This window comes from Myotis lucifugus, unplaced genomic scaffold (genome assembly GCF_000147115.1).
Source record: "Myotis lucifugus unplaced genomic scaffold, Myoluc2.0 scaffold_7, whole genome shotgun sequence".
In the NCBI taxonomy this organism is placed as follows: domain Eukaryota; kingdom Metazoa; phylum Chordata; class Mammalia; order Chiroptera; family Vespertilionidae; genus Myotis; species Myotis lucifugus.
In genome coordinates, this window is record NW_005871055.1 from 7,030,719 (window position 1) to 7,046,286 (window position 15,568).

Here is a 15,568-nt window from a genome sequence, read left to right on the forward strand (position 1 = left end):
ACCGGCAGGCGCGCCGGAAGCGGCTCCACGAGGATGCCGTTCGGGCCTGGCCCCGCCGCTGCGTAGCCGGGCCGCATCTCCCCAAGGGCCCGGGTTGGGCGGGAGGGAGGGGTTCCTTCCGTGCCCCCGGCGGCGGCGGCGCGCCGGGGGGAGGTTGACAGGGGGTCTGGGCGCGCGAGCGAGGGCAGAGCCCGCCGGAAGGGGTCTGGGCTCTCGCTTGGACAGGTGTCCGGCGGGGTGGGGGCTCCAGTCCCTGAGCGAAGTGACAGGTGCCGCCTTCCCTCCGCGGGACTGGCGGCTCGCAGGCGGCGGGTAATTTCGAGGCCCCGTCAAACGGGGGGCGGAAAAAAATCCTCCAAAAACAACACAAAAGGACTAGTGTCTGGCGGGGAGTGTTCTCCCGTGGAGACTCGCAGCGCGCCAGTGGCCGGGTGACTTTCTGTTTGGTCTCCCGGGGATGCAACAGTTGGCAGAGTTCTCCTCCAGGCGTGCGGCTGCCGGAGCCTCCCCCGGGAGAGGCCGGCCGGGCCGCGGGCGCTGCTGCGGAGCCGCCATTGGGGCGAGTTCGGGGTCCTGGGGCCAGTTGTCCCCCGGCACTTGGCCGGGGTGCCGTGTGGGGTTCCCTTAGGCCAGTGCTTTGAGTTCTTGGGGCTGCAGAGCCATAGCAGTGACTGGGGGGGCAGAAAGCTCTTTAGAGGACCCGGTGGGTGGACACAGGTTTAACCTACGTGCCTAAAAGCCCCTAAACTGCCTCTTCTTTCTTGTTCCATGTCAGTTGGCTTCAGCACGTCTTTTGCCTGTTTGGCTGTGAGCCAGCCGGGGGTCCTGTTGCCCCCCCCCCCTTTGTGTGGGTACAAAATTGGTGCCCTTGTGCTCCCTTGAATGGACTTTCCATTTAAGAAAGTCACGATACCAGGATATAATAACGCAGCGGAACATGGCAGAGAGATATTTGTTCTTTTTGGCAACATCTTATTTTTCTCGGTTGCGATTCTCTGTGGTTAAGAAGCTAAGATTGGAAGAGTATCATTGTCTTTTTTCTTGTCAGCACTGGTCCTCCTGAAGACCACGTATCCATTGCAGGGGAATGAGACTCCTTTCTGCCCTCTCCACTCCCTCCCTCTTTCTGCTCCATTGCCAAGTCCTGTTTCTTTCACCTCCCCAGACGCGAATAGAATTCAGGCCAAATTGTAAAAGACTGGAATGGGTTTTTGGAAATGGCTTGTGAAAGACTATTAAAAATTCATATATTTAAATAGACTGCCTTGTGGGTCAATTAAAAGTCATACTCACCATTTAAAGAAAAAAGCCTGAGGATGTTCTGGGAGAAGACATTAATTTCTGATTAAATTCTGTTGTATCCAATACTTGAAAGTTTCCCTTTGGAAAGAGCAGTAAAGACTCAGTGAAGTGTCCCATGTTATACACAGAGCTTTGGAAGCATTCTCGATTATTGTATGGTAACCAGAAATATTGAAGTTCTTTCTGGTCATCATCTGAACTTTATTAGTTTGTGTTTTTTTTTTTTTTAAAAAAAACACTTTTTTTCCTAACACTTTTTATATACCTTAAATGATGGAATTATTAAATTACCCTGTAAGTCAAAACCATACAAAAATAGTTTGCTCTTTATTATCCATATCCACAAAAGGTTTCTTTAGCATGGGCAGCCAAACTCTGTAGACTAACTGCTTAGCAAGGATAGAACCACTGCCTGGCAAACTGAGGCCAAGAAACTTACTGAGGTCCCAGTCCAACTGGACTTCCAGTCACAGAGTCCATTTCTACCTTGAGAGTTGAGATCTTATTTCTGTTGCATTATCTCTGGTCTAAATGGTGTAATTGGAAGGGAAACTCTCACTGGTATCAGCATGCTATCTTTATTGTTGAGATAACCGAAAGTGAATTATGTTTTGAGAGAGGGTTGACAGTCTGGAATAGTGGTCAAGGACATGAATTATGAATATGAAGTTAGATTGTTGGGTTTATGTCAAGGTTCCCACTTACTGGCTGTCATTCCAGGTGAGTGCTTTAACTTCTCTGATTTGGTATTTATCTGTAAAATAAGGGTAATAAGAGTACTTACCTAATAGGGCTAATTTGGGGATTTAGAGTAACCATGCATCTAAATACTTTATACTGGGGTCATAGTAAATACTCAAAAATTATTAGCTATTTCTCATATTATTATTATATGGACATTATTTATATAGTACTAGAGGCCCAGTGCACAAATTCATGCACGGGAGGGGTCCGCTGGCCCGGCCCCAATTGGGAGGATGGGGGCTGGGCCTGTTGGGAGGAGGAGATGGCAGGAGGTTGGCCTGCTGGCCCACCCTGATTGGGGCCAATCAGAGCTGGGCCGGCTGGGGGAAGGGCGATTGGCCTGTGGGCCCTGCCCCCGAATGTGGTAGGGGGTGCTGATCAGGGGCCAGCAGCCTGGGGGAGGGGCCATGGGTGGTTGGCCGGACAGTCCTGGGCCTGATGGGGTGGGGAGGCCGATCCTGGGTGGGGCTGGCCAGGGGGAGGGGGTGCAGGCCAATCAGGGTGGTGGAGGCCCATTGGGGGTGTGGCCATCTGGGGGGAGGGGCTGCAGGCAGTTGGCCAGTTAGCCGCGCCCCCTATTGGGCTGGGGGGTATGATCAGGGACAGGCCAGCTGGGGGAGGGGCTGCAGGCCTATCATGGTGGGGGCGGGCTGATTGGGGGCAGGTTCCCCCAGGGGGACAAAGGGAGGGGACATTTGGCCAGCGGCCCACTCTTGATCAGAGCGGGAGAGTCCAATCAGGTGCAGGCTGGCAGGAGGGAGGGGCCACGAGGTTGGCCACCGGCCCTACCCCCTGATCGGGCGTTTACTGGCTACAGTGGGCATCATAGTGACCGGTCGTTATGGTTGTTATGGCCGTTATGGTCACTGGCTTTTTATATATATATATAGATTATACATATGGTTAATATTAAAAAATTATTAGCTACTCATAATATTATTATTAGATGTCAAATAGGCATTAAATGAATAAAAAGGAATTATCCAAAAAGAATAATTTATGTCAAGTTAATCATTGTGTACGAAATGCCAGCAGGTAGATTACGTATGAAACATTGATAATTATAGACTCTATTTTAGCTAAGTCACTGGTAGTGAATTGATTCTGTAATAATGGGTTTTTCTCCTCTTGCTGTTATTGTTATCCCAGTTTCCCCAAACAGCTTTAGCTATTTTACTTACTTTCCTTCACAAACTATTTTGCTACTCTGAAGTGTGATTCACCAGGCCAGCAAACATTTTTCACTGTGTGGTATCCTTATTTTGGAAAAACTGAAAAAGATAACTATATACTTAAATTCTAAGTGTAAATTTTTCAAAGGTAAATTTATCCTGTAAAGATAAATAAGATCCTAAAGTATTTAGTGATGCTAGCTTTTTAGAATAGTGCTATTATTTGCAAACTATCGAAACAAATGTTGACTTAGTTTAATTTATGATTTTGTGCCTGTTAAATGTATATCTTTATTTGGTAGGCTTGAGTTTGAAGAAACCGAAGAACCTGATTTTACTGCATTATGTCAGAAATTAAAGATACCAGATCATGTGAGAGAAAGAGCTTGGTTAACTTGGGAGAAAGTTTCCTCTGCAGATGGAGTATTGGTAAGAATTTGCCTAAAATTTTTTAATACATTTTTATCACCTTAAAAATAAATATTTGGATCACTGTAGAAAATTTAGAAAATAAAAAAATTCAAAGAAAAGAAAAGCTAGTAATAATTCTATTACCCAGAGGCAATTTACCTCTGATAACATAAAAAAATCACCATATAACTTCCCCACCAAAGTATTTTAAAGCCAATCTTAGATATATTTTATTTATAAAAACTTCATTATAATATAAAGACTTTTTAAAAACAAAGTCATACCTTATAAAATAATTTTTAATATCTTCTATTATGCAGGAGTGTTCAAATTTCCTGTAAGTCTTAGAATTAGTTTTATTAGAATTAAGAATCTTTGATAATATTTTGATGTTTCTTCTATTTTTTTCTTTGCATATAATATTTGAAATAATTACTAGTGCTTTATATGTACTGGGGAAATATTGTAAGCACTTTGTAAATTACTGATTTAGCAGTCCATTGGGATGTGAAATATAAAATCCTTATTTTGCATGTATTATGTAAAATCTTCATTTTATAGATGAAGACACTGAAGTAGAGTAAGGTCAAGTAATTTGACCAAGTTCCCTGGCTGGTAAGATCTAAAACACAGATTTGGGATCCTACCTATAGTTATATATAATTACATATACTTTTGTATCTTGCTTTAAATGTTTTTCTTAATATCATGAGCATTTACTTATTATTAAATATTTTAAAAAATATGAAAATGTAGTTTCCAGTGGAAGTATAATATTTTATTCATTAGATGCATTTTAATTTTTTAATTCTTACTATTTTTAGACACTTATTTTTTCCCTAACTATTTTACTATATAAAATAATGATATATCTGTCCTTTCTTATTCATAAGAATAATGTTTGCCACAAAATAAGTCCTTGATAATTTGTTATATAAATTAATGAATGACTCTGATTATTAGAGTCAATTTTTATGAGTTGAATTACTGAGTCAAAAGCTATGAACATTTAAAAACTCTTTTTTATTGCTTAAAGTATTACAAAGAGTATTACATATGTCTCCTTTTTTTTGATAATTATTGCTGAATTGCATTCCAGTCACTTTTAATGAATTTATTTTTCATCAGCATTGTATTAGAATACATCTGTCTCTTTTTACTGATCAGATCAATACAGAAAAAGAAAATCTCTGCTGTCTTAGTCTACTCTGTGTACTATAACAAAATACTGTGGGCTGTGTAGCTTTTAAACAACAGATATTTATTTCTCACAATTCTAGAGGCTGGGAAGTCCAAGATCATGGTGCTGGTAGATTCTATGTACATTGAGGGCCCACTTTCTTACTCATAATTCTTGTCACTGGCCTTACATGGTGGAAAGGGTGGGAGCTTTCTCTAGCCTTTTTTATAAGAGCACTCATCCCATTCATGAGAGCTCTGCCTTTATGACTTAATCATCGCCTACAGGCCCTACCTCCTAATACCATCATGTTGGGCATTTAGTTTCAGCATATGAATTTGGGGAGAATACAAGCATTCAATCTATAGCATCTATAATAATAAAAGTGTATTATGCTAATTCGACCAGAAGTTTTTCCAGACGACCTTCCAGATGAAGCTGGGGCTGCGAGGGAAGTCTGGGTCCTGGGTGCCAGAGGGAAGCTGGTGCCGGCAGCCAGGGAAAGGAAGGCCTACTCTTGCATGAATTTCGTGCATTGGGCCTCTAGTCTAGTAGTAAAAAAGATAAAACAAATCCCACAATTTCAAAGATCTAAACATATTCTAGAAATCCTTATTAAAAAAGGAATATTGCAGTATCATGAATGAATGATTTTGGTATTATCATCCCAAAGCATCAAATGTATAACCATTGATTTGGATACTTCATATGCAAAGCTGTTTTTGTGCATATGCAGTTAAAGGGAGTCAAAGCTTCTTCACTTCTCTTTCAGAAAACTTAGGCTTTTAGTTTTCAGAGAGTTGGGAAGGAGTAGCTGATTATAGAGAGTATTAATGAATATAGATAGTCTCCAATTTATAAGTGGGTTGTGTTCTAAATCTCTTTGCAAGTAGTGCAGTGTAGTACTTAGGTTTCTAGTTAGTTCAGTGCAACTATAGCAGTAATAGTATAGTAATAGTAATAGGCCCTCTTGGGCTTTAGACTTGAATACATATACCAATAAATGTTACTACTTTCTTACCCTAGCCTTCTCCCCTCCTGGCTTTGCTCCTGCCTTCCATGGGAACTGGCATAGTTTAAATCTCATTTCCTAATGGAGCTCATGATGGGGACTAAAACATGTGGAATCATTTCTGGTTGTGTACTGGAGGAAGACAGGAAAGGCATTTCATGTTACCTCTGGGATTTGGGGTACCTTTTTGGGGGGTACATCAGAGGATGATAATGTATTTCCTGTTACAATTCACCACACTTTTACCTAGAAATATTAAATGATTTAAATCTTTGAGAGTTGGCCTGAGAACTTCACCTACACTTATGCAGTAATTTCTAAGGGAGAATGTGACAGTGTGTGTGCTGAGAAGAAAGTGTAATAACAAAATGAACCTGTTTTTGAAGTAGCTATTCGAGTTGCAATTGGCTATCTTTGAAACAAGAAAAGGAATGTGGTATTACAGGGAACTCTTTTTGGCAACTGAAAGAAGATGATGTTTATTGGAATAGAGTAGTGATTTTCAACCTTTTTCATCTCATGGCACACAAACTAATTACTAAAATTCTTCGGCACACCAAAAAGTATATTTTTTGCTGATCTGACCAGAAAATAGGTATAATTTTGATTCATTCACACTGGACAGCTATTGTTGTCTTGGCTGTTATACTTTTTATTTTATTTTATTTTTTTACAGTCTACAGGAGGTCAGTACCCCTGACTAAATACTCAGGTATCACGTTTTAAAAATTATTTCAGTTCACGAGTTGGAAATTGCTGGAATAGAGGACGGGCTAAGAGTAAGGATTTGTTGTCAGACTAGGCTGACTCAAGTCTCAGATCTACCATTTACTAGCTCCATGATCTTGAACAAGTTGCCTAAAATCTCCGAGCCTCAGTTTTCTTATCTGTAAAAGTGACAAGTAATCATTTCTGGATCATGTAATTACTATGTGGATTTAATAAATTTGTGCACATAAAACACTTATTAGTGCAAAGGAGTGTCTATATTAAGTCATACAAGCAGAATAATTTGACCTAAGAATTATTATAAATTTTTAGGAGAACTTAAGAATCAGTTAAAATAGTTGAATTTTTAAAAAAATATATATTTTCTTATTGATTTCAGAGAGGAAGGGAAAGGGGGAGAGAGACAGAAACATCAATGATCAGAGAGAATTATTGATTGGTTGCCTACTGCATGCTCCCCACTGGAGATCAGGTCTGCAATCTATCTGGGCATGTGCCCTGACTGGCAATCGAACTGTGAACTCCTGGTTCATACATAGGTCCACACTCAACCACTGAGCCATGCTGGCTGTGCTAAAATAGTTGAATTTTTAAATGCATGTGTAGTGATTTTGATGTGTTACCTTTGATAAAATTTATATATATATATATTTTTTTTAAATATATTTTATTGATTTTTTACAGAGAGGAAGGGAGAGAGATAGAGAGTTAGAAACATCGATGAGAGAGAAACATCGATCAGCTGCCTCCTGCACATCTCCTACTGGGGATGTGCCCGCAACCCAGGTACATGCCCTTGACCGGAATCGAACCTGGGACTTTTCAGTCCGCGGGCCGACGCTCTATCCACTGAGCCAAACCGGTTTTGGGAAAAGTTGTTTGTGCATACATGAAAGCATATATTAATTTTTTTGAGGAAAGTATTTGGTGTTTTTTTCTAGAAAAGTGTTTTCTCCCTTTTGTATAAATGTTTAAAAGTGTGTAATACATGATTTCTGTCTTAAGATTAGATTGTGTTCATGCTGCTTATAGAGTATGAATAAGGGACTTTCCATTAAGAAATTGGCCAGAAGTGCTGCTCTTTTTTTTTTTTCTTTTTGTTAATCCTCACCCAAGGATATTTTTCCATTGATGTTTTAGAGACAGTGGCAGAGAGAGGGAAAGACAGAAACATCGATTGCTTGCCTCCTGCATGAGCCCCTACCAGGGCACAGGTTAGGGAGGAGCCTGCAACTAAGGTACCTGCCCTTGACTGGAATTGAACCCAGGACCCTTTGGTCCTCAGGCCGATGCTTTATCCACTGAGCCAAACCAGCTAGGGCCAGAAGTGGTGTTCTTATTGTGACTTACCATGAGTCAGTTGTTAAAATTTTGATTTTTTTTCTGCATCTCGAATGGCAGTGTGGTAGAATGGAAAGGCCTTGGACCTCAAGGCAGAAAACTTTGATTGTAGTTATATTGTACCTACATGATTTTAGGCAAATTGGTTAATTCTCTAAGTCTCAGTTTGCTTATATATAAAGTAGAAATCATGCCTGAATGTCAAACCTCTTAGGGTTTTGTGTGTGTTATACATATGAGTATTCAAGAGCTTTGAAATATATTGCTCTTGATAGAGGCATTTGTTTCTGTGATATGGGTCATTGTATTTAGAAAGATAATGGAAAAGAATGGAGTTGGAGTAATTCTGGGCATTCCATTCAATTTATACTATAGAAATATGATGAACAGATTTCTTAATAACTTTAAAAAGCGGACTGTCTTTTTAATAATTATGAGTAATGAAAGGTCTCTACCTGTTATTTTCCAATTCTTAGTAATGTATGTACCATTTCTATTTAAAGATGGTGCTAGTATTCTGATTCCATGTGGGTGCTGCTGAGAAACAGTTTTCCGAGAAAACATTTATGAACATGAATATGAATGTTATATTTTGTCTTAATAGATGTAGGCTACTTGCAGCTTCTAAGTAAGAAGTGGAATCAGAAACACATTTTATTATAAAAAGTCAGACATTTATAAAAATAGATAGGGAAAATAGTATCAACTCTCATCAACCTCTTAACACGTTAAGCACCCTGTCAATTACCGGTGATGGACACTATACTTTCCATCCGGAAGACAAAACAGGCTGGGCACTTAACATGTTAACTAGTTTCAACAGTTAAACATGGCCAAACTATATCTCTGAGCCCAGATTACTTCAAAATAAATCCCAGATAGGATGTTTATCCATAAATATTTCAGTATGTATGTGGAAAAGATAAGAATTCTTAAAAAAATAACCACAGTTCATCACACCTAACAAAATTAATGAAAATTCCTTAGTGTTAAATATCCAGACTTTAAAATTTCTCAATTGTTTTATAAATTGTTATTATTCAGTATGTTCTAATCAGTACTAAAATAGGCTCATACATTATGATTGGTTGATTAATCTCTTAAATCTCCTTTAATCTGTAGGATTTACCTCCTTCCCTCTTTGTTTTCTTACACTTTATTTGTTGAAGAAACTGGGATTTATCCTATATTGTATATTTTTGATTTTATCTCCTTCATTGTTTAATATATTTGTCTAATTTCCTGGAAGTGGATCTAGAGGCCTGATTAGTTCCTGATTTGATTGTTTTTGGAAGAAATACTTCAGAGATGTTGTGTATGCTGTCAGGTGGAACATAATGTTTTATTATTTCTCTTTTTGATGTAAGCTATTATTACTGCATCAATTAGGTGTTGCTAAAAGGTGAACTGATAATTTTACCATTCTTCTTTTCAATTAGTTGTAATTCTTCTGTAAAGAGAAACTTTTCTCCATCAATAATTCTTATTTGAAGTATAGTTCATTCAGAAAAGGTAGGATAAGTGCTTTATTCTTTGTTTTTTATTGACTAGTTTTCAAACTAATGAGTTTTTTTCTGTAACATCCTTTAAAGGTGATTAATACTTTTCAAGTATTATCTTGAGAGTACCAATAGACCAGTTTGGCTTTACATAGACATTTAATTAAGATTTTTACTCAGTGATAATGTGACATACTTTATAATTTCAAGGATTTTATATAAATGGAGTCATGTAGTATTTAACCGTTGGGGCTGGCTTTTTTCACTAAGCACATCTTCCTGGGGATATCTATTTTAGTTGTATATCTATTTTAGTTTGCTAAGGCTGCCATAATAAAATGCTACAGACTGAGTGGCTTAAATAATACAACACATTTTCTCACATTTCTGGAGGCTAGAAGTCCAAGAAGAGATGTCCACAGATATAGTGTCTTCTGAGGCCTCCCTTCTTGGCTAGAAGATGACTACCTTCTCCTTATGTTCTGGAATGGTTTTCTTATGTGAACATCCCTGTTTTTTTTTTTTATGTGTATCCAAATTTCCTGTTCTTACAAAGACACTAGTCATATTGGATTAAGGCCCACACTTATGTCTCATTTTAACTTACTGTACTTCTTTGAGGCCCATCTTCAAATACAGACACATTCTCAGATACTTGTGCTTAGAGTTTCAACACATAACTTTTTAAAAAGGGGTATGTGTAATAATTCAGCTCATTGCAAATAGTTTGCTTCTCTTTCTTTATATTTTTTATTAACTGTATTGGGGGAGATATTAGTTAATAAAATTATAGGTATCAAGTGTGCAATTCTATAAAATACACCATCTGTGTATTGTATGTGTGTTTACCACCCAAAGTCAAATCTGCAGTCACCATATATTTGACCCCTTTTATCCTTTACTACCTCCCCTTCCCTCACCATGCTGCTGTCTATGAGTTTTTGTTTGTCTTGTTTGTTCATTTGTTGCTTTCAGTTTTATATTCCATGTTAGAGTGAAATTCTTTTTTTTCTGAGTAGTATTCCATGATATGGCTAGACCAGTTTAACCATTTACTCATTGAAAGATATTGTTTGTAGGTTTTAGCTATCCTATATAATAAAAGCCTAATATGCAAATTGTCCTCTTGGGTGGCCTTTCAACTGGGAGTTTGACCACTCGCTATGACATTCGCTGACCACCAGGGGCGGCATGGAACATGGCGGGCATCAGTGATGCAGTGCTGGCAGTGGGCGGCAGTGGAGGTGCTGCTGGCCCTGATGGGCCCAGACAACAGCGGGACCATGGCAGGATGGTGGAGCAGGTGAGCAGGTGGCGCCAGGACAAGGTGGGTGTGAGTGGGGGCCCATTCGCCCTGCGGATCGCCCTGCAGACAGCGACCAGCGGCAGGGGGTCCGGCCCCGACCAATCACCCTGCAGATGGCAACCAGCGGCAGCTGCAGAGGATGGGGCCACCGTCAGGCTCCCAGGTGCTGAGGGAGCCGGGCGGGGGGGCCAGTCTTGATTGATTGCCCCACAGGCAGGATGGTGTAGCAGGTGAGGGGATGGCGCCAGGTCAAGGAGGGGTGCCAGGCGGGGCTGCGAGGCTGGGGGTGCGAGCTGGGGCTGCAAGGCTGGGGCACAAGCTGGGGCCTGATCTCTGCAGGTCACCTTGAGGGACCCCACCGAGCACAAATTCGTGCACTGGGCCTCTAGTTATGACTAAAGCTGCTATGAACATTCATGTATAGGTTTTTGTGTAGACATCAGTTTTTATTCTTCTGGTATAAATGCCCAAGAATGAAGTTACTGGTTGTGTGGTATGGTCATATGTTTAATTGTATAAGAAACTGCCAACTTTTCAAGAGTAGTTGTACTTTGGTCACATCTTCCCATCAATGTAGGATGATTTTTCTATGAATCTTTGCCAACATTTGGTAGTGTTACTATTTTTATTTTAGCTATTCTTATAGGTGTGTAGTGGGTTTTTAAATTTACATTTTACAAAGACACTAGTCATATTGGATTAGGGCCCACACTTATGTCTCATTTTAACTTACTGTACTTCTTTGAGGCCCATCTTCAAATACAGACACATTCTCAAATACTTGTGCTTAGAGTTTCAACACATAACTTTTTAAAAAGGGGTATGTGTAATAATTCAGCTCATTGCATAAATGATAATCTTTTTAATAGACTTAAAAAAAACAGTTTTAGGTTCACAGAAAAAATGAGCAGAAGGTGCAGAAATTATCTATATATGCCATTTCCACAGATGGATGGTCTTTCTCAGTATCAAGATTCCCCAAAAGAGTGTTACTTTTGTACAATTGATGAAGCTACCTTGATACATCATCACCTACAGCCATAGTTGTTGAAGGTCTAAATGCCTTTGTTTGCCATTTGTTTGTCATCATCAGTGAAATGTCTCTTTATGTTTTTTGCCTATTTTGTGTTTTCATAGGGTTCTCTACATACACAGTTATGCAATCAGTGAATAATGACAGTTTTATTTTTTCCTTTCTAATCTTTGTGCCTTTTTTTCTTGCCTGTTGGCATTGGCTAAGAGTTCAATACAATGTTGAATAGAAATGAGAGTTCCTTCTCTTAGGGAGAAATCATTCTGTTTTGCATTATTAAGTATAATATTAGGTGTAGGTTTTTCTTGGGTATTCTTTATTAGATTAAGGAATTTTCTTTCTATTCCCTTCTGTTCCTATTTTGTAGAAGTATTTTTTATTTATTTTTTAAAAAAATATATTTTTATTAATTTCAGAGAGGAAGGGAGAGGGAGAGATAGAAACATCAGTGATGAGAGAGAATTAATGATCGGCTGCTTCCTGCATGCCCTCTACTAGGGATTGAGCCTGCAACACAGGTACATACCCTGACTAGGAATTGAACCATGACCTCCTAGTTTATAGGTCGATGCTCAACCACTGAGTCACACTGGCCAGGCTGCAGAGGTATTTTTTAATGTATTAGAAATAAATGTTGGATTTTCTCAAATGCTTTTTCTGCATCTATTGAGATGATCACATACTTTTCCTTTTTTAGACTGTTAATATGATTAATAATTTTGACTAATTTTCAAATGTTAAAGCAACCTTGCATTCCTGGAGTAAACTCCAGTTGATCACAATATACGATCCTTTTCATATATTGTTGAATTTGATTTGCTAAACTTTTGTTAAGAATTTTGGCATATATATTTATGAATGGTAGTGGTCCATAGTTTTCTTTTTTTTTAAATATATTTTTTATTGTTGATAGTATTATATATATCTTCCACTTTTCCTCCCTTTACCCCCCTCCTCCCAGGCCCTACCTTCCCCCCATGGCTTCACCCCCTTGTTGCCTGTGTCCATGGGCTATGCATACAAGTATATAAGTTCTTTATTATTAAATATATTTTTATTGATTTCAGGGAGGGAAGGAGAGGGGGAGAGAGAGAGAAACATCAATGATGAGAGGGAATCATTGATCGGCTGCCTCCAGAATGCCCCCTACTGGGGATTGAGCCCACAACCCCAGGCATGTGCCCTAACCTGGAACCAAACCTTGACCTCCTGGATCATAGGTCGACATTCAACCACTGAGCCACTCCAGCTGGGCAGTATATAGGTTCTTTGGTTTATTTCTTCTTGTTCTCCCAAGCCCCACACAGAAGAATGTCAGTCTGTTCCATGCCTCCATGCTTTGTGTCTTATTTTGTAGCTCAATTCATTTTGTTCATTAGATTCCACAAATAAGTGAGATCATGTGATATTTGTCTTTCTCCGATTGACTTATTTCACTTAGTAGAATAGTCTCCAGGTCCATACATGCTGTTGCAAAGGATAAGAGATCCCTCTTTTTTACTGCTGCATAGTATTCCATTGTGTAAATGTCACACAGCTTTTTTATCCATTCATCTACTGATGGGCACTTGGGCTGTTTCCAAATCTTACTAGTAGCTATTGTAAATAATGCTGCTATGGACATAGGGGTGCATATATTTTTTTCTGATTGGTGTTTTGGGATTTAGGATACATTTCCAGAAGTGGGATCGGTGGGTCCAATGGAAGTTCCATTTTTAATTTTTTTAGGAAACTCCATACTGTTTTTCATAGTGGGTGCACCAATCTGCATTCCCACCAGCAGTGAACTAGTTAGTGTTCCCTTTTTTCCGCATCCTCACCAGCACTTGATTTTTTTAAATTGTTCACCCACCCCAATTTTTGTCTGGTTTTGTGATAAAATAATGCTGCCTCATTGAATGAATTGGGAAATATTTTTTTCTCGTCAATTTTTTTGGTAGAGTTTTTGTAAAATTGGTATTATTTCTTTCTTAAATGTTTGGTGAAGCCATATCGGCCTGGAGTTTTCTTTGTGGAAAGGTTTATAACTACAAATACAATTTCTTCAATAGAGATTTCAAGGAACTTGTCCATTTCATCTATGTTGTTGAATTTATTGGCATAAAATTATTTATAATATATTAATATACTTGGTCATTAATATATCTTATATATGTCATATATTAATGTAGTATATAATGAAATGGCCCTCTTTATCTTCCATAATGTTCTTTGCTTTGAAATATACTATTTTTAATATCAATATAGACATACAAGCTTTCTTTTAATAGATATTTGATACACATACCTATTTTTTAGTCTTTTCAACCTATTTGTGTCTTTATGTTTAAAGTGTGTTTCTTCACCAGTCAGAAAGGACATATGCACCCCTATATTCATAGCAGCACAATTTACAATAGCTAAGATTTGGAAACAGCCTAAGTGCCCATCAGCAGGTGAGTGGATTAAGAAACTGTGGTACATCTACACAATGGAATTCTATGCTGCTGTAAAAAAAGAAAGAACTCTTACCATTTCCAACAGCATGGACGGATACGGAGAGCATTATGCTAAGTGAAATAAGCCAGTTGGAGAAAGATAAATATCACATGCTCTCACTCATTTGTGGAATATGAAGAACAACATAAACTGATAAACAAATATAGATCTAGAGACAGAGAAGCATCGAACAGACCATCAAACTTCAGAGGGAAGTCAGGGGAGGGAGGTGGTAAGAGATCAACCAAAGGACTTGTATGCATGCATATGAGCATAACCGATGGACACAAACAGTAAGGGGGTGAAGGCATGTGTTGGGGGTTGGGGTGGTTGGGGAGAAGTAAATGGGGGAAAAGGAGACATGTAATACTATATGTAATACTTTAAACAATAAAGAAAAAAATAAAGTGGGTTTCTCTTTTTTTTTATTGTTTTATTGCTTAAAGTGTTACAAAGAGTATTATATATGTCTCTTTTTTTCCCCCGCCCTTGACTAAAGTGGGTTTCTTATAGGTAGTAGATAATTGGGTCAGTCTTTGTCTTTTAATTGGGGTTTTTAGAGCATCGACATTTAATGTGATTACTGAAATGGTTGGGTTTTAATCTACCATCTTGCTATTTAGTTATATTTGTCTCTTTGCTTCTTTTCCCTTTTTCTGCCTTTGTTTAGATTAACTATTTTTTTATGATTTCTTTTTTCTCATTTGTTAATTTATTAACTATAACTCTGTTGTGTTATCTTAGTCATTGTTTCACAGTTTATAGCATACAATGGAAACTTTTCAGTCTACTTTCAAACAAAGTACTACGTTATGTATAGTATAAAAACTTTACATCAGTATACTTCCATTTCTTTTCTCTTGGACTTTGTTCTATTGTCATATTTTTACTCATATGTGTGATATAAACCCTATAGTACACTGCTATTATTTTTGCTTTAAATAGTCAATTATTTTAAAACTAGAGGCCCGGTGCACAACAATTTGTGCACTCGGGGGGAGGGGTGTCCCTCAGCCCGGCCTATGCCCTCTCGCAGTCTGGGACCCCTTGGAGGATGTCCACCTGCTGGCTTAGGTCCGCTCCCTGGGGGATCAGGCCCAAACTGGCAGTCAGACATCCCTCTGGCAGCCCGGCAGCCCTCAGGGAATGTTCACTTGCCAGCGGGGAGCAGGCCTAAGCTGCAGTTGGACATCCTTAGCACTGCTGAGGGGGCGGGAGAGGCTCCCACCACCACCGCTGTACTGGCAGCCATCAGCCTGGCTTGTGGCTGAGCAGAGCTCCCCCTGTGGGAACGCACTGACCACCAGGGGGCAGCTTCTGCATTGAACGTCTGCCCCCTGGTGGTCAGTGTGTGTCATAGT

At 39.1% G+C, this 15,568-nt stretch overlaps 1 protein-coding gene across 1 annotated transcript in view; it reads left to right on the forward strand.

Annotated features, from left to right (window-relative positions):
* The first annotated feature begins 1,786 nt into the window (after window positions 1-1,786).
* Window positions 1,787-15,568, forward strand: part of RB1 (RB transcriptional corepressor 1) — a 198,402-nt gene continuing 184,620 nt past the window's right edge. Inside the window, 2 exon segments of the mRNA XM_006109689.3 lie at window positions 1,787-2,022; window positions 3,521-3,647. Coding sequence (XP_006109751.2) covers window positions 1,988-2,022; window positions 3,521-3,647 — 162 coding nt within the window. The 5' untranslated portion in view covers window positions 1,787-1,987.